Source organism: Culex pipiens, chromosome 3 (genome assembly GCF_016801865.2).
Source record: "Culex pipiens pallens isolate TS chromosome 3, TS_CPP_V2, whole genome shotgun sequence".
Classification (NCBI taxonomy): domain Eukaryota; kingdom Metazoa; phylum Arthropoda; class Insecta; order Diptera; family Culicidae; genus Culex; species Culex pipiens.
In genome coordinates, this window is record NC_068939.1 from 90502568 (window position 1) to 90527783 (window position 25216).

Sequence of the window (25216 nt, forward strand, 5' to 3'; positions counted from 1 at the left end):
GTGAAGTTTGTCGAACCCTTCCTAAAATTTGACAAACAATTGAAGCACTTTTCAAGAAACTGAAACTTATTTCAAAAAGTGCATTTCGAAATGACATTTGAAATTTAAGTTTTATTTACTCAATTGATTCATTTTAATTCAAAAGTCTATGGAGAAAACGCCAAAACATGTTTTTCTGATAGGTCTAAACAATGTTTTGGGCAATCCTCTCAGCTGTCACTCATACTCTTTGATTCAATCTTATTTTTTAATCTGACTGCATTACATTTTTAACATTCTGGTTGCACTTGACAATATATGTTGCAATGATATTTCAAAATATTCTTTTTTCTATATATCACCGCTTAGGCACAAGATGATGCAAATTTTCTCAAATTTACAATTTTGAAACGTACATTTAGCTTAATGTTAAAAATGAGTCAAAAAAGATTCATGATCGAATTTGCAATCGAAATTGCAATTCTCGAATGAAGAAAACTTCTTGCTTTTCATCTCCAAAAATTACAGTACTGAAAATAACTTTTTGCAATTCCGTCGTGAAACTACTTACTTTTCCTGTCATTCATGAACGACGAAATAGCCTACTTTTCTGTACCAAAAATAAAAGAATCGAATAGCAACACTTTTCAAAATAAATGCTGAAAAGTTCTACTTTTCAGCACTGAAACGGGTGCTGAAAAGTTGAACTTTTCAGCACTTGTTTCGAAAAGTAACACTTTTCAACATTTTTTTGATTTAAACGATTTATTGACAAAATACAAGAAAATTTGACTTAAAATTTCACTCAATGGGTGTTTTTTTGGAATTGCAAAAAATGTTGTATGAACTCGGTGAACCTCGTTGGATAAATGTACGACTCGTGCTGAAAAAATCCTCTTTTTGCAACTTGTTGCATAAACTACTATTTTAGCATCCATTTCAATGCTGAAAAGTTCAAATGAAATGGAATCGTGCTGAAAAAATAGTAAATTATGCAACAAGTTGCAAAAAGAAGATTTGTTTCCACACGAGTCGTACATTTATCCCACGAGGTTTACCGAGTTGGATAAAAACGACAAGGGCTGAAAAAAAATGTTTTGTTACGAGTTCCATAGAACTGTTGTTGCAATTCAAAAAACACCCTTTGAAAAGAATTGTAACGCAAATGTCCATGTATTTTGTCAATCCACCGTTTAAACCAAAACAATGTGAAAAGCATTACTTCTCAAAACAAGTGCTGAAAAGTTCTACTTTTCAGCGTCTATTCCAATGCTGAAAAGTAGAAATTTTCAGGATTTGTTTTGAAAAGTGTTTCTAGGTTATTTTTGATAGAGAAAAGTAGGCTGTTTCGTTGTTCAATAATGGCCGGAAAAGTAAGTAGTTTCACGGCGGAATTGGAAAAAAAATGCATTTTGCAATTTTTCGCATAAAACACTATTCTAAATTAATTCCAAATGACGTTCGATATCACAGCAACCATTAAAAAACACGATTTCATTATGAATTATGAAGCGTTTTATTTTCCATTTATTTTAATAATTTTTCATTCAAAAAAGGTACAAAGTGAGTGGTTTAAAATTTTCTAGCTCAGCGATTCTCAACGAAGGTACCAGGCCTACTTCATTTACATGGCAGGGGGTACCAGCCTAGAAGAAAGTTTTGAGAATCGCTGCTCTAGGGTATAAAGCTTGAATGGAAAAAAATAATTATATAAATATAGAAACTCTACACGAAACCACCATCATTCGAAAAAAAATGTCCGTTTGGGTTTTAAATTGCATTTGGCCAAAAAACTTTACTTTTTGTTTGGCCATTAAAAAAATTACGCCGTGTTAAGATGGTCTTACACCCAGAACTGGGCATCGGCATACGAGAGGATAAAGACCATGGTTCGGTAGTAAATTGGTACTGTGTGCGGACGGAGAGGATAAATTCCGAAATTACCGAGAGTACTTTACTGCCCATGTTCGCATAAATGTCCCATATGTAAAAACAGCAAGCTGAGAAAAACGCATTTGAAGTTTGTCCCATACATAAGGCTACGTGTTAAGTTTTCACGAAAAAACTGGACTTCCTCCTGATTTCTAGAACAAAGTACTGGATGTTATAGGCTCTTTTGAAAGAGCACACAATTTTGAACCAAACTGCATCAATAACTCGAAATCGATGAAAATGCATATGGGACATTTATGCGATCAGGGGCAGTTTACTCATGGGTTCATTTTCCAAAAAAGTTCATCCATCAAAAATAAAAAGGTACCGGTACCGAGACTCGAACCCAAGACCTTCGGCTTATTGAACCGTGCCTTTGCCGTATGGGCCACCATGGTTCGGTGACTAAGTGGCGGTCGTTTGTCCATATAAGCATTTCAATAGGATGAACTCGTCAATGAACGAATGAACACGCGAGAGGTCTTTACTCACGCAAAATAGTATTTACTTTCCGCACGTTTCTTTTCGGGAGGACTATCCCCTCGGCCTTTAACTTTGGGTGTAAGAATTACCATTTCCGTTGATTTAAAAAAAAAAAAATAACAGCTCCGTGTAATTTTAACTGATTTCAGCTCTGTTGGACGCAAATAAAAGGTGATTGGTTAGGTTTTCAAGGAATAAAATAGTTTGAAGTTTCAAAAATCTAGACTGAAATTTGAAAGTGTCGCATGAAAAACTTAAAATGTTGTGTTGAAGGTCTTGGGGCCTTTGTTTGAAAATATTGTTATTGGATCCTCTGAAAAAATTACGTTACATAAAAAAAATTTGCACCCAAAATTAAAGAACGAGGGGATAGTCCTCACGAAAAGAAACGTGAGGAAAGTACTATTTTGCGAGAGTATGGTCCTCTCGCGTGTTCATTCGTTCATTAGAACAGTTCATCCTATTGAGTGGCTTATATGGACAAATGACCGCCACTTAGCCACCGAACCATGGTGGGCCATACGGCAAAGGCACGGTTCAATATGCCGAAGGTCTTGGGTTCGAGTCTCTGTACCGGCATTTTTTTTTTTTTTTTTTGTGGATGAACTTTTTTTGAAGATGAACCCATGAGTAAAGTACTCTCGGTAATTTCGGGATTTATCCTCTCCGTCCGCAAACAGTACCATTTTACTACCGAATCGTGCTCTTTATCCTCTCGTATGCCGATGCCCAGTTCTGGGTGTAGGACACCCATGGTTCATTGGTTGTTTTTTCAAATAATCTAGAATTGCGAATGTGTCAGTACCAAAAAAAGTATAGATAATCGCTCAAATTTTCAAATTATCACAGTTTTAGTCTTATAAGAAATTGAGTTTCATATGTTTATAGGACCTATTAAAAAACTCTAGAAATTAATCCCAAGTAAATTTTCGTATAATGTTCACAGATAAAATCAACACTTCATTTTCATAAATTAAAGCTGCAATTTACATGACCAAACACTGCAATTACTCAAACAACCAGAACACTAATTCGCCGGTCAGACTTTAAACTCAATTATTTGCTTAAAAATGGGCCACCAATTTATAATGGTTGGCAAGCCCGGGTGGGTGGAACCGAACGCCAAAACGTGCACCAGAAGCAAACATTGCAGCAGATTCACGCTTGTGGTGCACCGTGACCGGTAAACCAGACCTAGATAAATCGCTTTAATGTGCACATAAATTATAAAATGAAAAATTACCGAAAACAAAAGCTGGAAAAAATTGCAAAAACAAATAGCCGCTGCTGCTGCGTTTCAGGTTTGGGCGGCCACAAGGACCGCACGGATTTTCGGATGCAACTGCAGCAATTGGGGAGGGCGTTGACGGTCTGTACGAGGCGGGCGGCGAAATGCAAAGGCCAAACCACGCGAATCCCTCGCTGGTGTGTTGTATAAACATTGTTGTTATCATAAATTTTACCGCTTTCGCGTGGTAATTACAATTTTATAGCTGCCCACTTTTTTCCATTGCCTGCACAACATTGCAACAGTGTGTGCACACTGAAAGGCTTTTAATGGTAAAAAAATGGGAAAATAAAGAAATTATCATCTCTGTGAATTTTCAAAACCTCAAATCTTCAAATCTTGAAAGTTACAAGTCATTTCATATTCAAATTTTCGAATCAAAGTTTTTAAAGGTTGATTTTTAATGGTCGATTGTTGATTGTTGACTGTTGATTGTTGATTGTTGATTGTTGATTGTTGATTGTTGATTGTTGATTGTTGATTGTTGATTGTTGATTGTTGATTGTTGATTGTTGATTGTTGATTGTTGATTGTTGATTGTTGATTGTTGATTGTTGATTGTTGATTGTTGATTGTTGATTGTTGATTGTTGATTGTTGATTGTTGATTGTTGATTGTTGATTGTTGATTGTTGATTGTTGATTGTTGATTGTTGATTGTTGATTGTTGATTGTTGATTGTTGATTGTTGATTGTTGATTGTTGATTGTTGATTGTTGATTGTTGATTGTTGATTGTTGATTGTTGATTGTTGATTGTTGATTGTTGATTGTTGATTGTTGATTGTTGATTGTTGATTGTTGATTGTTGATTTTTGATTGTTGATTGTTGATTGTTGATTGTTGATTGTTGATTGTTGATTGTTGATTGTTGATTGTTGATTGTTGATTGTTGATTGTTGATTGTTGATTGTTGATTGTTGATTGTTGATTGTTGATTGTTGATTGTTGATTGTTGATTGTTGATTGTTGATTGTTGATTGTTGATTGTTGATTGTTGATTGTTGATTGTTGATTGTTGATTGTTGATTGTTGATTGTTGATTGTTGATTGTTGATTGTTGATTGTTGATTGTTGATTGTTGATTGTTGATTGTTGATTGTTGATTGTTGATTATTGATTGTTTTGTGATTGCTTGAGATGGATTGTTGATTGCTGTTGATTATTGATAGTCTTGTTTTTTTCCATAATTGAATTTCATATTCAAAAAAGAACTTCCAGTGTATCACCGTTTGCGCCACAAGTCAGACTACAGAAGTAGTTAGGAATTACTCTCGCGTGGAAGTGAAAAATGTGTGCATGCGATGCAAGAATGCATCTGTGGCACACCAGTAGCTACTGTGCATTTCAGGCACACACACACATTCACCAACTGTCTCTGGATCTCCCCCCCTCATGAGTTATTTTTATGATTCCATATTTTTGATTTAGTGGAGATAACAGGACTCTGAACCAGGTACTTGGCTCGAAAGCGTTGATTTATTGTTTTGGGCTGGGAAAAACTAATACTTTTGCACAGTGTAATCTTTTCACTGAAGTGATTTTAGATTAAACATGCTTATTAATTTTAACTGATCATCAGTTTCTCAATTTCAAGATACATCAAGCTTCTTTTTCCCAATTCTTCCCCGCCAGCTTAAAAGGGTCAACACGTCGTTTTTGTCGTCACCGTCGTTGCCGGACACGGGTGTCATTAAAAAATCATTTTATGGCAATTTTATTTATGTGACACATTTCAAAATAACCATGAGAGGATCTGAGATTAAAAGAAAAAGAACCGTTGAGAGAACCTAAGTGTGGATTAAGGTGAAACGTGAAGGCAATCTTGATTTCATATGTATTAGTGCATTTTGATAGTGTTAGTTTGATGATCATCATCGATGACGTCACTGATGAATTAGTATTAGTGATTCCGTATAGTGGTAGTAGTGTACGCAAAAATTCTCGCTTCACATTTCAAAAGAGGTTTTGTAGAAATAAAAACATGCTGCAATATCATTTAAAAGAGGCTAATTTTGTATGATGTTAAATTTCCATTATGGAATTCTTTAGAAATCTTTTCGAATTTTTTGAATGAATCAAACCTCTACCGCCCAATTTTTTAAAGATTTTTTTTTTATTTTTCCCGTGTTTAGGAGGTCATATTGAGCAACATTTGTTCTACGAAAAACAATACTTCTCTTTTTTCTCTCTTTTTTTTAGTTTAGAGGCGGAGTCGGGTTATAGAGGGCTAATACGTAGAAATATATAATTCAATGTGATAAATATAGTAAAGCATTTGGTTGAATTCGTTTGATGTTAATAACATATCCATTTATTTTTCATTTATTTCACTTATTTTGTAACTGTCATTTTCTGAAGCCAGCATGGACTAAGAAATAAACTTTTGGAGTGTTAACTGTGATCATTATTACAAAGTGATAATCGCCCTGGCTGGTAAGGTCAACAGCAAATGCCTTGTCACTTCCGGTTAGTCCTGTGGATACGGGAGCTCGTTGTACCATCAGCTGCTGCTGCTACCTGTACGCTTCCATTCGTGGCCGATCGCGCAGTTCGTCGAGGGCTTTGATGGTTTTGCGGGCACCTTGATCGTTGAACTCTTCGACGGTGAGAAGGCGTCGTTTGGGCGGGAATCGACGCCGGTGAAGGGAGCTGACTCTGGTCAGGAGGATTCGCGGGGAGTAGTAGCAGATGAAGAGGGCGTTGCAGAATCCGGTGGTGGCCTCTCGGTAGGTGGATGAGAAGAAGATTGCGCCGATCGCGGCCAGTCGGAGGCGCCACTTGATGAGGTCCTTGCTGCGCTGGTTCTTTGAGGACCCATCCGGTAGCACACGACGAAGCTGATGAATCCGGTCACGAGGACGTACCAGAACACGTACACCTGGTACGTGACAAAGATCAGTCGCAAGTTGTCGAACAGCATCAGGGCAAAGTAGAACCCGAGCGTCCATCCTCCCAGCATTACGCCGTACATCATCGGCTTCCGGGGGAAGATCTTGCTGGTCAAATAGACAACCACGGAAAGCTGGCGAAAATGCCTAAGAAAATCCCACAAATGTAGCAGAACAGCGCGTTGTCCGATAGTTTGACCGCCGACGAAAACACAAACACCCCCGCCGCAAGCAGGATAATCCGCCAATAGTCGATCCGGATCAGGTTCAAACCGAATCACGTACGCCTCGCCGGAAACGACCCCGATGCAGCTTTGATTGAACGGATCCAGCTTAATGACCTTCTTCCGGCTGTTGGACAGGAAGTTGAACGAAAGCAGACTCTGCTCCGTTTCGTGATGCGCCCGGACTTCCTCCGGGTTGCCGCCCTCGTACTGGCTAAAATCGTCATGGTCGCACTCAAAGTTCAAAATGATCGTCTGGAACAACCGCCCCAGCTGCAGCCCCGGTAGCAAAAGGTACTCAATCCCGGCCGAAAAATCCGGTTCGGGTCAGGTAGGTCCGCGATGACACCATCCGGCTCCAGATAGTGCACTAAAAATAGAACCACTTTCGTAACTCTTCAAAAAAAACTACAAAAATAAATCCAAACTCACCTCCCACTCCTTGAGTGGCCGCGCAGCAGTTGGGACAGGTGCCGGGTAGGAGCAATTGATGCCAAAAAGCACAGCGGAAGATGGATTTGGTCAGCTCCGCCGAGAAGGAAGATTTTCTTCGTGGACGAATTTGAAGAATGAAAACAAACAGAACTGTCAGTGCCAAAAGTGGCCGGTCCGCCTGTCAGAGAAAAGTGTTGCCAAAATTCAAAGAGCTTCTAGCATTAACTTTTATTTTGAATTACTTTCCACTAATTTGTTTGGTTTTATACTCGTTATATGAATTTTTTATATACGAAAACAAAATTCATTAATTTTATAGACTTTTTACGACATTTAGGAAGACAAAGTATCCACCAATATCAGTATCAAAATAATTAATTACCAAATACCGTAATACAATTTCTGGCAACACGATGTGATTGGAATCATGATGATTACCAATACTAATGTAACTGGTGGTTGTGTTAAATCGTGTCAAACAAGAGAAAAAATTGCTCGCGGAAATTTTCAACTCGCAAGTTTAGGAGGACGATTTTCGCGAAATTGTCCGTTTTGGTGAAATTTGTGGTGATCAGCAGACGCTCCTGGCTGCAGCACGTTTGGGGATCAACAATTTATTGAGGTAAAGTAAATAAAATGGACTTTTTTCGGTGGTGTAATTTTTGTATGGGAAACCCAAAGTGTTAGAAAATAGGCAAAATGTGTGGAAAAAATACCCGTTTTGGACGTGATTGCTTGTGTTTTTGATTCTCGCAACTGTTCTGTTAACGATGATTAATTTACTTTATATGCTGCGTGCCTCATTTGGGATTAATTTTCGATTTTCTCAAAGGTACCAGATTTCCACTGGTTAAGGGGGAACAAAAAACCCATCATTTTAAAGGTGGAACAGGACAGTTCATCAACCATGTTTATTCGCCATATTTGATGATGGCACGTTACACCTTAAATCGTGTCAAACAAGAGAAAAAATTGATCGCGGAAATTTTCAACTCGCAAGTTTAGGAGGACGATTTTCGCGAAATTGTCCGTTTTGGTGAAATTTGTGGTGATCAGCAGACGCTCCTGGCTGCAGCACGTTTGGGGATCAACAATTTATTGAGGTAAAGTAAATAAAATGGACTTTTTTCGGTGGTGTAATTTTTGTATGGGAAACCCAAAGTGTTAGCAAATAGGCAAAATGTGTGGAAAAAATACCCGTTTTGGACGTGATTGCTTGTGTTTTTGATTCTCGCAACTGTTCTGTTAACGATGATTAATTTACTTTATATGCTGCGTGCCTCATTTGGGATTAATTTTCGATTTTCTCAAAGGTACCAGATTTCCACTGGTTAAGGGGGAACAAAAAACCCATCATTTTAAAGGTGGAACAGGACAGTTCATCAACCATGTTTATTCGCCATATTTGATGATGGCACGTTACACCTTAATGACGAGTAATCGTGATGACCCACTTGAGCGGGCTCAGGCTGCAGTGGAGGTACACTGCAGGCAAATGGTGAACACAAAATCCACTTGAAGTTGAGTAAAATTGGGAAATGAAACTCTAATGACAATTTTTGAAGCATAAAAAACAAGCAAACAAACATCTTGACATTTTTACAAAATTGACCCATTTCAGTTCAAAACATGAAAGCCACATAAGGAATTTTTTACCAAAACTGGAAATGGATTTTATTTATATTTTTGTATTGGCTAATACTTTTTGGTGGTCTTCCCTACGACCAAAGAAGCCATTTTGTGTCATTGGTTCACCCATACAAGTGTCCATACAATTTTGGCAGCTGTCCATAAATTGTGGTTTTTTTTACAAAAAATCAATTTGCCAAAGCTAAGGCGTCATCCATAAAGTATGTCACGCTCTAGGGGGGGAGGGGGGTATGAGAAAGCGTGACATTGCGTGTTATAAGTATAGGAAAAGCGTGACAAAGGGGGGGAGGGGGGTAAATTTTTGCTGATTTTAGCGTGACGTACTTTATGGATGAAGCCTAATATTTTTTTCTGATTTTTAGGCATGTTTCAGGGGACAAAAAACCACAACACTTGGGCCATAATCATGACTAAAAAAAATTAGTTTTTTTTGAGAATTTTTTTTTTAAATGTTAAAAAATAAACAATTATGATGTTGTCTTATCTTTTCTAATTTTTCGTTTTCGAACGTGAAAACGTAAATATCGCGATTTTTACTTTACGAAATTTTGAGCTATGAGAATTGGGCACGAATTATCCAGAGGTCGTGAATAAATATTCATGACTTTCCATGACCGATTTCACTCGTAAACGTGAATAATGTTCATGATTTCAAGAAAAAAACATGGATGCATGCAGTCGTGAAAAATATTCATGATTTTATGAATAAAAATTCATGATTACGATCAAAAAAATATAACTTGTGAATAAAAATTCATGATTTCATGCATAAAATTCATGAAATCGTGAATTTTTATGCATGAATATATTGACATTAGACATGTTGTCCTTTTGACCTTATGTCTTTTGACCTCTTTTTGCACATCAAAAAAAAATAACTAAATGACATTTTTTCGATGTGCTTCTTCTGGATAATTATATTTGAATTTTAATTTATGTTTTTTCGGTGGTTGAAAATAAAACAGGATGATTCTCTAGATTTTTGTGAGCAAACTTTGAGATAAAGATATTTTTAAATAATTTTATTTTTATAACTTTAATTCGCTTCGCTAAGAGACGGTGATTTTAGCGGATTGCAGACTGGATTTCGTCATGTGATGATTGTTTTAGTCCAAGTTGCCTAGGAATTGATAATTGGGTCTTAAAATGAAGCTTAAATTGCTAATATTATTGTTCACAACGATAATGTTTATTTTTCTGAGTACAATTACCCTTTGTACGACCGCAAAGGATTTAAAATGGATTTTTAAATAAATTTTGAAAAAAAATATTTCGCGGCTCTTTTTGACAGAAAAGTTCCTACTTGACAGCTCGTTCCAAGGGGACCATAGTTGATCAATCGAAAAAGATTTGTCTTGTCAATTTTTTTTTGCATTAAAATGAAGAAAAAAAAATGACCAGAAATGGTTTTTAATCAAGTTTTTTACCGCTGTACATAAAAATTTACACAGAGCTTTAGGACTCTATTGGGAATAAAACCAATTCCACCAGAACCAGATTCTCACCACCATGACAGCCGTCCATTGCCGGCCGCACCCATCTCCACCGCGCACCAGGTAAAAAAGAATTCGGAAGACGGGAAGTGTTGATGCTCCACTTTTTTAAGGGGACAAGGGAAAATCTCCACGGTGCCCTAAACAAGTTTCGTTTGGAGTTGGACGGTTTTTTGGGAAGGTGAATGGTCTAAGAAGCCACCCTAACGGTAACGACCGTTTGCTTTGTTGTTGTTCGAATTCTTCGTTTCTAATGGGATTACTTTCAATTCTTTTTGTATGAATTCTTTAAGTCGCCCAGGCTATTTTTAGCGAGGTAATTTAGATTCAATTTCAAATCTAGAGATTTTTTTTTCAAAAGGTCCTATAAACTATTATTTTCTATATGTTTATAGGAATTATTTGAAAAAAAAAAACTCTAGAAATGCACCTGCAAGCTTGCATGCAATCTTGTACAGTCCTGAAATTGTTGCATTCAAACTTGTATTCTTGTCCGATTCTTGGATTCAACTATATGAGTCTAAGTCCTCCTCAAGCTACCAATGCTCTACGGTAAAGAGGAAAGCATTTTGCTTGCCAATCCAAAGGACAGGGGATCGAAACTAGAGACCCTACATAGGGAGACTGGTCGAAGTGAATTTGACGTATCCAAGTTTGACGTATCCAAACGAGCATTTTCCTTTGCGCCCAGTAAAACTTAGCAGTGTTGCCAAGCTCCAAACATACGTTGCCAGACCGATTTAGCAAGTAAGACCAGTCTCCCTATTTAGGGTCTCTGACTGGTCAGACTTTGCTAAATCGGCAACGTTTGTTTGGAGCTTGGCAACACTGCTATGTTTTGCTGAAAAAGATGCTTGAGAAAAACAACATGCCAACAAGTTTCCAAAGGTATGTAAAAAGTTCAGTTACAAGGGTACAACATTTTGCGTGGAACTTGGAAGATTTTTTGTTGTCTCCAAAGGACTCAATCCCTAACTGACTGACACGTAAAACGGTCAACAGCGTCGCGACGGTCCTCAGCGGATTAACGCCGGCTTCAAAATCTCGTCTGCGTCCTCGTCGTCATCGTTGTTTTGTCCTGGTCGCATCTTAATTTGCCCGATGGTTTTACGAGACGGGCGGCGCGGGTCATCTCCGGCAACGACCACTTTGGCCAATTCGCTGCCCATTTGTCCGTCGAACATGGCGGCCAGCAGCCAGGAGACGATTTTATCGCACACTTTCGTTGGCATCGCATGTCACGTAATTGAAATTCTGCATAATGACCACAACAACCCACCAGCAGCAGCAGTGCCATGGTCGAGAGTTGGAAGATTTTACGACCCATCGTAATACCTTTGGTCTGGCCCTGGGGAGCGAACAGGGTCGGCTTCCAGGGGGAAGGCAAGGTTACCATTTTGGAATGGAAATTGGTGGAGTTGGACATTTTTGTAAAACTGAACATTAAATTTGAGTCCGACCCTGTTCGCGTCGCATGTCGCGGGTGGACACAACCAGGACGACCATGACGCCCGCCGACGGGGGCCCGTATGGAAAGGATTTTCGTCAATTGTGGGTTTGACTTTTGGTGGACGTCGTTTTTTTCTGCCTTTTCGCCTTCTGAAGCCATCAAACAGTCAGGTTTAATGCAGTACACAACGGTGACAGGCGAATTTACGACACCCATTAGCGCCCGCTGCAAATCAGCGCAAGGATTGATTCAAGTCATTATGGACCGTCGTCTGAGGGGCACACCTTAATGGCAGGAAGGTGCTGTGTCCTATCCCTCGCCTAGACCAGACCAAAATCCATGATAAAGCTGTCAGACCAAATCTGTCAGACCAAGACTGTCAGACCAAAGAGCAAAAAGTAAACAATCTTGGTATTCGACGTAGGTGCACACAAATCAAGAAAAGAAAATTTGAAAAAGAATTTTAATTTTCCAGTTCAGTTACTGGTTTTGGGCTGCAAAATTTAATGTACGCCAGAAAATGTTAAAACAGTGTGGCGTCCTGTACACCGACAATTAAATAAGCAGTTAGACGCTTTATTCTTTCACTTTAATTTTTGATCGCGTTTTCGGTTTACACCTGAAAAATCTTGAAATTATTTATGCGGATTTGTGATTCCTCTCGTTCAATCATTCCCTTGCTTAATGGAGCCTTAACCCTTTCTTATTTCTGATGAGTTGCACTGTCAAATTACTCGTAAGAGAAATCCGCGGACGTGGTCGTGGTCATTAAATTTAAAAGCTGATTTGGGGAATTACAGCGCTAAAGACAAGTAGTGAAAAATTTCAGCAAAAATATATTTTAAACGTCAAACATGAGTCAACTTCCCCACTCACCTTTATGTCTTACGAAGGCGGCATCCCAGCTGGTCGTTTTCGCCACCGGTCGGTGCTGATAGACGCCACCCGCAGGCGATACCCTCGGAATGTACTCGCGAGGATCGTCCATGAGGACGTTTTCTTCCTTCTGGCCGCTACCACCAACCGCGTCCACAATACCAGCGTCGACGGCAGCTGCTCGAGACTGCTCCGGAACGATCCCGCACGGGACCATCCGCTCTTCTTCCTTGAGTGGCAACTCCACCCCAACCGGCTCCCGGACGGAATTTGGCGGGGACGATTTGTTGCTGCTAAAACCTAGTACGGGCTGGGCAATGAACCCGGACTGTTGCGTATTGTTGAACTCTTTGAGCTTCTGGTAAAAGTCCAGGTCGGCGTCCGAGAAGTGGTGGTGGGATCGCTTCCGGGGTCCCTTCGCGAACCGGGTAGAGTTCAGTTGACTTCGAATGTACTGCTTCATTGCACTGAGCGTGATGTTGTACAGATCCGGTGGGGTGTCCGGCCAACTCGGCAGAACCGACTCAGTTCTCCGTTGACCTCCGCCATGTTGCTGCTGCTGCTGCATTTGTTGACCGGCCAGGAATGATCCGCTAGAACTACTCGACACTACAACACTTTTCCGGTGATGATTCTGAGACTGTGCCGCTGATGGCACCGCTAGGGGACTCGCCGACGAGAGCAAAAGTGTCAGCAGCATAAAGATCAGCCCGTACGTTCGGCTGACGGCCCCCGCGGCACCACTGGACACATTCTGGGGGGCCACTGCGGCTGCCGGATTTCACTCCTCCCCCTTTTCGCCCCTCTTGCTTTTACACACTAAACATCACTGATGTGTCCTTCGGACACCGAGCTTTGCACTTGGCATGAGATTTCGATGGGAGACTGCCTTTCAACTCACATTTAATCACTTATCACACAAAAACTTCCTTTAAATTTTCTTCTCCTCGTTAAACACATTTAATTTTCTTTTTCATACAAACACTGAAATCTGAAATGAAAATAGGAAGAAAAACACAGTTGATAATCACCGGAAGAAGTAGTACACTGTACACTAAGTACAGGGAAGATTAATATACAGTCATGCCTGAACTAATGGGATTTGGGCTATAGGGAGACATTGGCTATAATCCTATTAAAAATTATCCAAACTTCAAAAAATTATAGTGTATTGGAATCTGGATAATGTCAGCTATCCATTGCAATTATAATTACATAAAAAAATTCACAAAAATATGTATTATTCCAGTATTTAAAAAATTTAATGTATCTCAAAAAAAACTCAATGCTATTGTTATTGCAATGTGAGTAGCAAATGATCGGGATTTTTTCATAAATGTTGAAAGTTATATTACATTTTTTTAAGTACTCAACATTTTCATAAAACTAGGTTTTGTTTTTAAAAGTATTAAAAATTTCAGTTTTTTACGATGAGGGTATCAAATGATCATACACTTATGAAAATACTCAAAATTTTCACAAAACCACGTATTTTAGAAAGAAAAAAAAAAGGTCAAAATTTCAGTTATTTTACAATATGGGTATCAAATGATCGGGATTTTTTCATACATTTCGAAAACTAAAACATTTTTTTTTAAATACTCAGAATTTTCACAAAACAACGTATTTTAGAAAAAAGTTCTAAAAATTTCAGTTTTTTATAATATGGATATAATATGATTGGAATTTTTTTTGTACATTTCAAAAGTTTAATTCTTTTTTTGTGAAATACTTCAAATTTTCACAAAACTACGTATTTTTAAAAAAAACTAAATATTAAATTTTCTTACAATATGGGTATTAAATGATTGGTCCTTTCGAAATTCTGATAGTAATAATATTTATTGTGGAATAATCAAAATTATTTTTGAAAATACGAATATTCCACAAACAATATTATTACTATCGAAATGTATGAAAAAATACCGATCATTTGATACGAAAAAAAAGCAAGTTTAAGTATTTTTACGAAAAAATGTAAATTTGTGAAAACTTTGTGTATTTCACAAAAAATATTGCAACTTTCGAAATTTATGAAAAAATCCCGATCAAAAAAAGTATTTTAATGAATTGTAAAAAACTGAAATTTTCAGTTTTTTCCGAAAACTCCGATCATTTGATTCCCACATAGCAAAACCAATAGTTTTGAGTATTTTTTCCAAAAACATTGCAAAATACAGGTTTTTTTTTTGAAAATATTCATGAAAAATTACATGAGTTTAATTATAATTGCTATGAATAGTGAGGTAAGACGAACATATGGGACAAAAGGAACAATTGCTCGTGAAACCATACACACAATTTAAGCTACCTGAAGCTATATCGATGGTTCATACACTAAATCCCCGAATAACGCTCCCCCCGATTGAATCTCCCCCGTTTTGCGCCCCTCGAATTGCACTAAAGCCTCTTAATAACGCTCCCCCAAAATAACGCTGTAACCCACTGAGAAATGTAACGCCCCGATTGGCCTTCGTCAGTCCGATTTTATTCTGCCATCAGACCGATCGGGTCGTTACTTTTCTCAGTGGAAATTGGCGCAAATCCGGGGAGCGTTATTGCGGGGTTTTGGCGTAAAACGGGGTTTTCTTTTTTAATGTACTTTATTTATATCTAAATGAAACATTTATATAAGGGGTCATCCACAAAACACGGCTAAGGGGCCGTCCACAAATCTGGATATCCAAGAACTCCCGGAAGTCATGGCCTATAGGTCATATCTATAGATATTAACCAGATCAACGGGGGTCTATATGGGTGAATACACACTCAAACGCTCGGGTAGTCATTTGACCCCTATTTTTTTCTTAAAAATCTCATAACTTTTGGTAGAATTGACCAATTTAGATGCTTCCGGTTGCAAAAGATCCAGATTTGTCTATATTTTGAACTGTCAGATGGGGGACAAATATGGTCCACTTTTACCGGAGATATTCCGGATTCCGTTGGGGTACCTCGGCCCTCCTATTTGGGGTTTAGGTCAATAGAACAAAAATCATTTCACATAATAATGCCTGAAATGATGCAAAACTTCAAGGCATCATTCTAATACATCATCCAGCAAAAATAATTGGCATGGTTAAGTTCACGGGGCAACGGAGCCGGTTCAATTTGGGCAGCAATCGACATCAGCTCAGAGAACCGTTTCCGGTTGGAACCTGTTTCGGTGCCCGAAGGTCTTGACCATGTCATGTATCTATGCAGGATGATGTATTAGAATGATGCCTTGAAGTTCTGCATCATTTCCGGCATTGTTCTGTGAAATGGTTTTTGTTCTATTGACCAAAACCCCAAATACGAGACCCGAGGTACCCCAACGGAATCCGGAATATCTCCGGTAAAAGTGAACCATATTTGAGATTCGTCTATGGATGCGGACAACTGGCCCGAAAGGACTTGCGTTCCGCGAGTTCCTCTTACTTTACGTGAACTGTTACTTGAGCAAAAGGGATAGACTGCTTGTTTACAAACGCAGATTCGCCCTATTGAACTGTTACTACGGAAATTGTTAAGAAAAGCGGGGTCCTTCATCAATGCGGGGCGATACGTCAATCGAGTAATCAAGTGTTATTCTGTACGACTTATTGAACTGTTACTACGGATTTCTACGACCTTAGACGTGACAACAACCTGACTGAACTACATTTCACAATTATGACGCCGATTGGACTAAGTGCTTTTCTGACAAAGACACTCAAACCACAGAGTAACACAGAGCTAACAGTCCGAAGAAATGTCATTTTATTTTTTGGCTCCATAAGGTTTGCAGGCGTGCGATGTACCTGCGATGTACCACAAAGTGGAACCAAAAATCAAGTGGCAGTGGTGACTCTGTCTTACTCTGTGCTCAAACTCTCGCATTATGGAAGTCTCCGACTCTCCCGTCACAGTAGCACCGCTGCTCTGCTGTGACTCTTCTTGTTCCGGCCATCAAAGTCGTCCCGGCCCTGTGTACGGTACCAGAGAAGGAGACTTCCAAATGCCAAACACAGGCAAGTACATTCCTGATGGCCAATGGACCCTGCCGACCCGGGACGCTCGAACCTACGCATCATGGAAGACCCCGACTCTTCCGTCACAGTTGTGCTACCGCTCTGCCGCGTGTTTATCCTGACGCTACGCCAGTTTTCCATAATGCCGTACGCCATAAGGCCATAAGTTCCATCGAAAGTGCAGTGCACTTGGTGTAGACATAATCTCAGCCATACCACCGAAGGAAGAGAACAAGGCTGAAATCAGCCCAGTGCAAGTGATAAGAAGTGGAATGTTCGGTCAAATCGAGCAGTACGTATTCGGTGAGGACGCGATGAAGGTTCCGCTAATGTTAACCGTTAGTAGCAGTGCGAGCAACCCAAGAAGTCAGTCAGCAGCTGACCAAACGCTGGAGAAACCCAAATTCGACGATGTGGAGAAGTTCATGCTATTGTACAACATTATTGCTCAGAACAAGAACCAGTTCAACGATGTCCTGAAGCATCTGAGCCAACGCGGAAGCCAATTTAATGCGTGACGAATCTGCCTTGGCAAAAGAGCTACGAGACGGACACCCTCATCTGGAAGGACACTGCTGCTGTGGGCTAGTTTTATTCACGCCGACCCCGATCACGAGCAAGAAGTCATGAAGAACACTTCGAACCCAGCAACAACGTTTTCTAAATATGTTCGGTATGTGGTATCCAGCGACACACGCTTCCCACAATTATGTATGGAATTTTACCAGAAGCTAATGTGACCTGTTTTGAAGAATAAAACAAAAACAGCTTTTGAAACTAACTAAGAAGTGTTTATTGTCGAAGATAGTAGACTCACTTTTCTCAAAATCTGTTGAGCGGAATTTCAGGGTTACTTTTAGGATAGAAAGAAAATGGATTTACGTTGAATATTATTTATTTTAGCTACTTGAACTTCACGTCTGTGTTTGGGAAGAGCTCTTCAAGCGGAAAATCTAATGTCTTCTAGGTACCGTCATAAGGGATGACATTGTGTCTGGGGGTGAGATAGGGTCATTCAAATTTCAGCAATTTTGTATGACCCAATCTCAACCCCTAGACCCAATGTCACCCCTGATGACGGTACATAAAGTTAAAGGGGTTTGTTAGGAAAGTGTGAGACAACCAGATGCAAATTAAAAACATTTAAAAAACTTGCAAACTTTCAATATGTCACTTATAGTGTTGAGAGTTTAATATAAAAAATAAGAATTATCCCTAAAAGAAATAGACAGAAGAGAGTTAAATTTCAGCAACGATCACCTCATCACCGTCGGCGTCTGCCGACACAACGTCATGACGCCATCATTATCTGGTCGCGCCAGTTGTCTAGCTCGAGCTGGCTTCTACCGGTCGGAATCCCGTCAAAACAAATCCTAGGGCGCATGTCTGGCAAGTTTTTTTCGGATCACATTTTCATGAAAGACATTTCTAATGTTGAGTTTAAACTTTTTTCTCTACATTTAATTTAAAGAATTTTGAAAAATATTATGTTAATCAATTTTAGAAAATAAAAGTAAATGCAAAAAAAGTAGCAAATGAGCATCCCTAGCAGCAAATTTTCACGAGATCGTCTGTCAACCGCGAAAAAAACAGAAGGAATTTTCACCGCACCGCGACGACAGTGGCGGAGGTTCCAATTTCGCTTGCTTTTTGAGGAATATATTGTGCTTTAAATAGAACAAATGTATGGCTTTATTGTTTCCTTCGTTTTGGTCGTTCGTTAGAGGAACCCCACGAGAAAAAGAGGTAAGCTGTACAAAACAGTGTGCCTTAACGAATCAACTCAAAAGAAATTATATTCTCTATTCTCTCTCAAATCTCTGCTGTCCCATTTATCGGTAACAATATTTCTCCAAAGTTCAAGGAGTAATGCTTTGCGGTAAGCAAATGTTTTACATACACACTTTTCTGATATTTACTCCGGTATCGTAGTAAAGACACAAACCAAAGCTGAGACATGACCCGGAAAAAATGGTTAAGAGGGTGTTTTTTTAAAATAACTGGAACAACAAAGTGACCAATTTCTTATAACTAATCGACACTATGTTCAAAATATCACCCTCGTAGACGCCACTCGCGTCCTTTTTCTACGACGTCGCGACGTCCCGCCTGTGGTTCGTGTCTTTGAGGGTACGGTTCTGTCATCATGCTCATACTGTGACAAACTTGCCTCTGCTGCTGCTACGATCGCGACGACGAGTCAACGGGCGGCGACGGGTTATTATTAGTGTGTCGTCTCGTGAAAATTGGCGAAAATATAACGCGTGGTGACAAACAGGCAGCCGCGCCAAGCTCTCAACATATTTATTCCCATGTGCAGTACGGTGCAAATTGAATGCACATGCTGAAGAAGAGGGCAGTCAGTGAGAGCGATGAAACTTCTCTCCCAATTCTAGATGACGCGTGAGACTGTGGTTGTGCGATCAGTTGGGAGCACTCAAAATAATCCACACGTTGATGCTACGTGAAAAATCACGTAACCCCGATTTTCCCCTCGCTAGGCCCGTTTTACGTGACACACGTAAAAATAATGTGAAAGTGTACTGGCAAAAAAAAAATGTTTTCACGTTGAAGTTACGTGATAAACCATATAGTATTTTTCCACTAGGATTTTTCATGTAGCTGTTATGTGTTTTGAAATGTAACTTCAACGAATCTTTTTTTCTCGAGTGCGCCAAATTTCTACGTGATTATTTTAGTATGAAAATTTACGGCGAACGGTGAAGACCTGTTGCCGGACTGTGCTCGTGAAATTTCTTTAAAATTGTAAAAGTTGGTAAGTAATATTAAGTTTAGAATGATTCATTTTGCTTAATTCATGTTTCTTTACAGAAACCGGTCTCTGGAAGAAGAATTTACTATCCCTGTGGAAATTCTGGCCGGAGCTAACATTAGCGACCTGACGGACCCCTAAAAGGCAATCCCGGTTTCTTCAGTCGAAATGGCTATCAAGGTCGGTGCTACCGTGGTGACACCAACTTCCGGACAAGGACGTGGGCATCGCCGAGTGTGTCCTAGAGAAGTGCTAATGGAGCTGTTGTCCGTCTTTGATCCGATCATCTACACCGGGTGCTTTGCGGTCACTCTCATGCCGGCCAGAACAAGTTCAAGGCATCAGCCCACGCGTGTGGCGCTAAATACTAGGAGCAGCCAATAACTCGACGAATCGTAGATCGACGGTGAGAAGAACACATGACTGCAGTCAAGCATCGTCGTGGCATTTTTTGTTGGATAAGAAGTGTTATGCGTTGCATCGCGATCGTTGCATCGCATGCATCCGTGAGATCGTTCAGCAGTAAATTATTAATTGATAAATAAAACAAATTTAAATAATTAAAAAAAAATCTTTTTTTTCTTATTTTTATTCGGAAAAAGAATGAAATAACCTCCTTAAACTAAAAAAAATCATATAAGGTTTACTACAACAAACACGTATAAATCATTGGTTGATTCATTTAGTTTTTACGTGTGGAACACGTAGAATCAACGTGAAATGATCTGGCAAAACAAATTTCATTTCTACTAGCGTCACTTCGTAGAAGTTACGTGAAAACATTAGTGGAAAAATACCACATAGCTTTTCACGTAACTTCAACAAGAATATTTTTTTGAGTGAGCAATAATGGTGTGTAGGTCAGGGTTGAATCAATAAAAATGTCAGTCAAAGTTATCAGTCAAAAAGTTGAAAAGATAGTTTACAGTAATGCACGGTTTAGCACCGCATATGGGGGATGCAAAATCGAGGCGTGCATAACTGAGGCACAGAGCTTATGGAATTTTGGCTGTATGAGAGACATTGGCTAAAATGCTATGAAAAATCATCCAAACTTCAGAAAATTATATTGTTTTGGAATCCATTGCCATTATAATTACATGAACACTTTCACAAAAATACGTATTTTTCATATATTTTGAAAATGCAATTTTTTCTCGAAAAATAAATGAATGATTGATTTAGCTATATGGGTATCAAATGATCGGGATTTTTTCATACATTTCGAATGTTGTTACAGATTTTTTAAAAATTCTAAAAAAATTAACAAAACTACGTAGGTATTTTCGGAAAAATACAAAAAAAAATAAGTTTTAACAATATGAGTATCAAACGATCGGGATTTCTTCATCCATTTCGATATTAACAATATTTTTTGTGGAATACTCAAAATTTTCACAAAACTACGTCATTTTTAATAAATTTATCAAAATTTGTTTTTTTTTTTCATTCCATAATCTGGATTTTTACAAACATCGCAAAAGATTTTTTTTTTAAAAAGGCTTAAAAATTTTCACAGAACAACATTCTTTTGTTAAAAATACTCAAAATTTCAGTTTTTATTATATCGGTATCACTTAACCGGATTTTTGTTTGTAAAAAAACTGAATTTTTTATTTTTTGTTTGAAATTACGTATACATTGCAAAAACATAAATTAAATGTTTTTTTTCAAAATACGTAGTTTTGTGGAAATTTTTAGTACTCCACAAAAATATTATTACTATCGAACTGTGTGCTAAAATCGTGATCATTTGATACCCATTTGTAAAATACCGAAATGTTGAGTTTTTTTCAGGAAATACGTATTTTTGTGACAATTTTGAGTATTTTTTAAAAAAAAATATTACTATCAAAATGTATGAAAAAATCCCGATCAATTGATGCCCATATTGTAAAAAACTGAAATTTTTTGTATTTTTCAGAAAATACGTAGTTTTGTGAAATTTTTTAGGATTTAAAAAAAATGTGTGTTATAACTTTCGAATTGTATGAAAAAATCCCGATCATTTGATACCCGTATAGCAGAAACATTAATTCATAGTATTTTTTCGAGAAACATTGCGTTTTGAAAATACAGGAAAAATACGTATTTTTGTGAGAATTTTCATGTAATTATAACTGCAATGGATAACGGAAATCATCCCGATTCCAAAGCACTATAATTTTTTAAAGTTTGAATGAGTTTTCATAGGATTATAGCCAATGTCTCCCATATAGCCAAAATCCCATAAGCTCTGTCGTGCTTAATCGAGGCAGCTGATCGAATCATAACCGGGGCAGTGCAAAACCGAGGCGTGCAAACCCGGAGCATGACTGTATATCCACAAGTGTTCATGGTTAAAGTTGCTTAAGGACATCCGAGTCGAAACTATTAAAGCGAGATCTTAACCAATGTGTCACCAATGTGTGTGAAGAAATTCTCCGAGGTTTCCGAATAAGTCGAAATTGAGAACAAAAAAAGTGAACGGTGTTGAATAAAAAAAGCAAAGCAAAGCAAAGCAATCTACTTTAACGACCCCCGGGTCTTTTGTGGGCTCTGTTGCAAGTTTCTGCTCATTTCCAGGCGTCCGAAGGTTATATGTGGTGAGTCACCCAAAACCTCTTTTACGCAAATGGACCGACGTTTTACTTCCTCATCCGATAGAAGGCCAGGAGGATAAGGCGGGAATCGAACCCGCGCGCCATAGCAACTTAGGGATCGGCAGCCGGAGCCGCTAACCACCGCGCCACGAGGCTTCAATGCTATGATTTTAGTGGCACCAAATATTGACATTTTTATAAAAAAAACAATATCAAACGAATTTTGACCAATCTTGGAACTTTTTATTTAGTTTACCTTATATACAATTTAGTAAAAGCTTAAAAACACTTAGTTAAACAAATATTTAGTTGCTTTTTTCAAACCAGACGTTAAAAATAGCCTTACAAAGGGCCAACTTGATGCTATCAATTCAATTTGCAGATTTTTAGGCGGAAATTGGTGAGGATCACAGTTTGATAGTCACTGTTACCCCGATTTTTAAAATAACAATTTCCAACGAAATTATTTTTAAAAGCACTTCCGTCGAGAAGGTTTCCCATACTGAGGGGCAACATTTTTCAGGGTGTGATATTACATAGAATTTCATAAAATAATGCAAAATTTATTCTACACCCAGGCGCTCCTGGATTACTGCTTTTTTTTTGCTGTGTACATAGACATTGTGTGGCCAACTCCAGTACATGTTTGGAAAACATATATTTTGAATCAAGTTTTGCGGTTTGAATATTATTTGAAAAATAAATTGAAATCCTATCAATGGAGGGCCACGTGGCGCGGTGGTTAGCGGCTTCGCGAAATGGTACTACACAGACAGGCTGTTAGGCTTCATCCATAAAGTACGTCACGCTAAAATCGGCCAAAATTTACCCCTCCCCCCTCCCTCCCTTTGTCACGCTTATCCTATACTTATAACATGCAATGTCACACTTGCTCAGACCCCCCTCCCCCCCTAGAGCGTGGCACACTTTATGGATGACGCCTTATAAAGAATGTGAATTAAATAACGTTTTTGAAGCATATTATATAAGGTACAACGTATGACAACTTCCGCATTCATGTTTCTTTTCCGTGGAAACCAATGAGGTTTTGCAATACTCAGGCAGCAAGAATGAGAATATTTTGTCACCTTTTTTTTTGAAATTTCATCAGGAATTGTCTTTTTTGCCTTCCTCACCTTACTGAGAAAAGGCTATAAAATCACTCGAAAAATGAACTTCTCAATTGGACCTCCTAGACCCACCTTGATGCATACCTATCGACTCAGAATCAAATTCTGTGTGTGTGGTGGGATGTTGATAAAAAAAAATTGTCACTCGATTATCTCGGGACTGGCTAATCCGATTATGTCCGTTTTTGCCTCATTTGATCCGTCTTGGGGTCCCATAAGTCGCTATAAAAAATTATGCAGTTAAGTTAAGTACTTCAAAAGTTATGCTTAAAAAACGATTATGATTAAAGTTCGGAAGATTGTAAAAAGGGTGATTTTTGTAAGAAAACTCGTCATGTTATACATTTTCAGAAAGGTATTTGGAAGACCTTTCCAACGCGTCCAAGACATTGAATATCTGACAACCCTATCAAAAGTTATAAGCACTTAAGTGTTGTTTATGCACTTTTTGGAGGCCGGATCTCAGATATTTTGATGAAAACGTTTTCCGGATATCTCATTCAACCTATCGTTGGATAGGTAATCAAAATACCTTTTCAACGAGCTTGAATTGGATTGGAAATCTGACTACCCTATGATAAGTTGTGAGCACATAAGTGCCCTGCAATATGAAGATCTGACGACCCAATCTAGTGGTATGAATAATGAGTCAAATTGAAAAAAAAAAACATTGAAAAACACCGCCCTTTTGTGTCAATTTTGGATAGCACCCTTTAAATGTGTGGAAGGAACCAACCACCCTAGTGGATTAAGTAACGTTTTTTATTTTAGAAATAAGCTTAGGAATAAATTAAAAATTAAATAAATTTCAATTTATTTTAAAACAATTGAAAGTTCACAAATATTTACAAAATTCATTCAACTTGCATGCAAAATCTAAGATTGCCTAAAAGTACATAAAATACATTATTATCATTTGCACACAGAATTTCCTAGCGACAAAACTAGGCATTACAAACACAAAAGGACTCGCGATTCTCGAAACCTCAAAAGATGGGGCACATGGGGGTAAAATAGAACACTCAACATTTGATAAATACAAAAAACGGCTCAATTTTGACGGTATTTGATGGTTGATTTTCGCTTTGATAACACATTCCACTTCTTCTCCATGCTAAGATTGATCTTATATTGACTAAATTGAGCAGTTTTATCCAACAAACAATTTTTGTGTGACAGCGCAGCAGAAATAATGAATTAACGTGAAGACTTCCATCATTGCCATGATTTTTCGTTCAAAGATATAAATTTTGCGTCGCTTTCAATATTTAGACAAAATTCCATCAACAAGTTGTTTTGTGTATATAGTGTCCTACACTTATGCTGATTATTTTTGGTAACGAATATCCCATTCCTTGCGAAGTTATGGAAATCTTCATTAATTAATGATTGCCAACTAGGATGTCAATGACTGTATCACAAAATTATATAAATTTTGAAACACTATTTATTTAGACCGAAAATTCTTTCAGTGGCTTCAAGAAGGCAACAACCGGCAGATGCTGATTCATTTTAGAGCAGAAATTTGTTAAATTGAATTCAATACAGAGAATTTTAGAGTGATGATCAATTTTCTTCGAAAATGATCAACGTCTTCACCTTAACTACAACAACATTTCACCCCGTGTACCCCATTTTCCGCGTTTTGCGATTCACAAGCCTTTAGTATTGGAGTCGCCGAGATTTGTCACTGGAAATTTTGTGTGAGAACAATAATACATTTTTCACCGAAACTTGACTTCCCAAACTCAGACGTGAACTTTTAATACCTTGACTTTTTTCTTTCTTCACATGGATAAAACTGTTCAGCAAAACTACCGATGAAAATATCAAATTGTTAATTAGTATCATCAGCATTTGCAGAACTCACTAAAAAATAACAAAACACTCCTGTGTACCAGAGTTGCAACTTCATTGCAACTTGTGCTTCTATCTGATTGTTTGAACGTATAACAGCAGTGCCGTTTTACACCTTGAATCCAAAATTTGGCATGTTTCCTGCAGCTTGACAGAGTAGGTCTAGAAGTTTTGAAGATCGTT

The 25216-nt window shown here is 38.2% G+C and overlaps 1 protein-coding gene across 1 annotated transcript in view; it reads right to left on the reverse strand.

Moving 5' to 3' along the window:
* The window catches only part of LOC120422275 (mucin-19), a 476122-nt gene that overhangs the window by 449637 nt on the left and 1269 nt on the right, over positions 1–25216 (reverse strand). Inside the window, exon 2 of the mRNA XM_052710560.1 lies at positions 12700–13690. Within this exon, the coding sequence (XP_052566520.1) occupies positions 12700–13399 (700 nt within the window). The 5' untranslated portion in view covers positions 13400–13690. The remainder of the gene's footprint in view (positions 1–12699; positions 13691–25216) is intronic.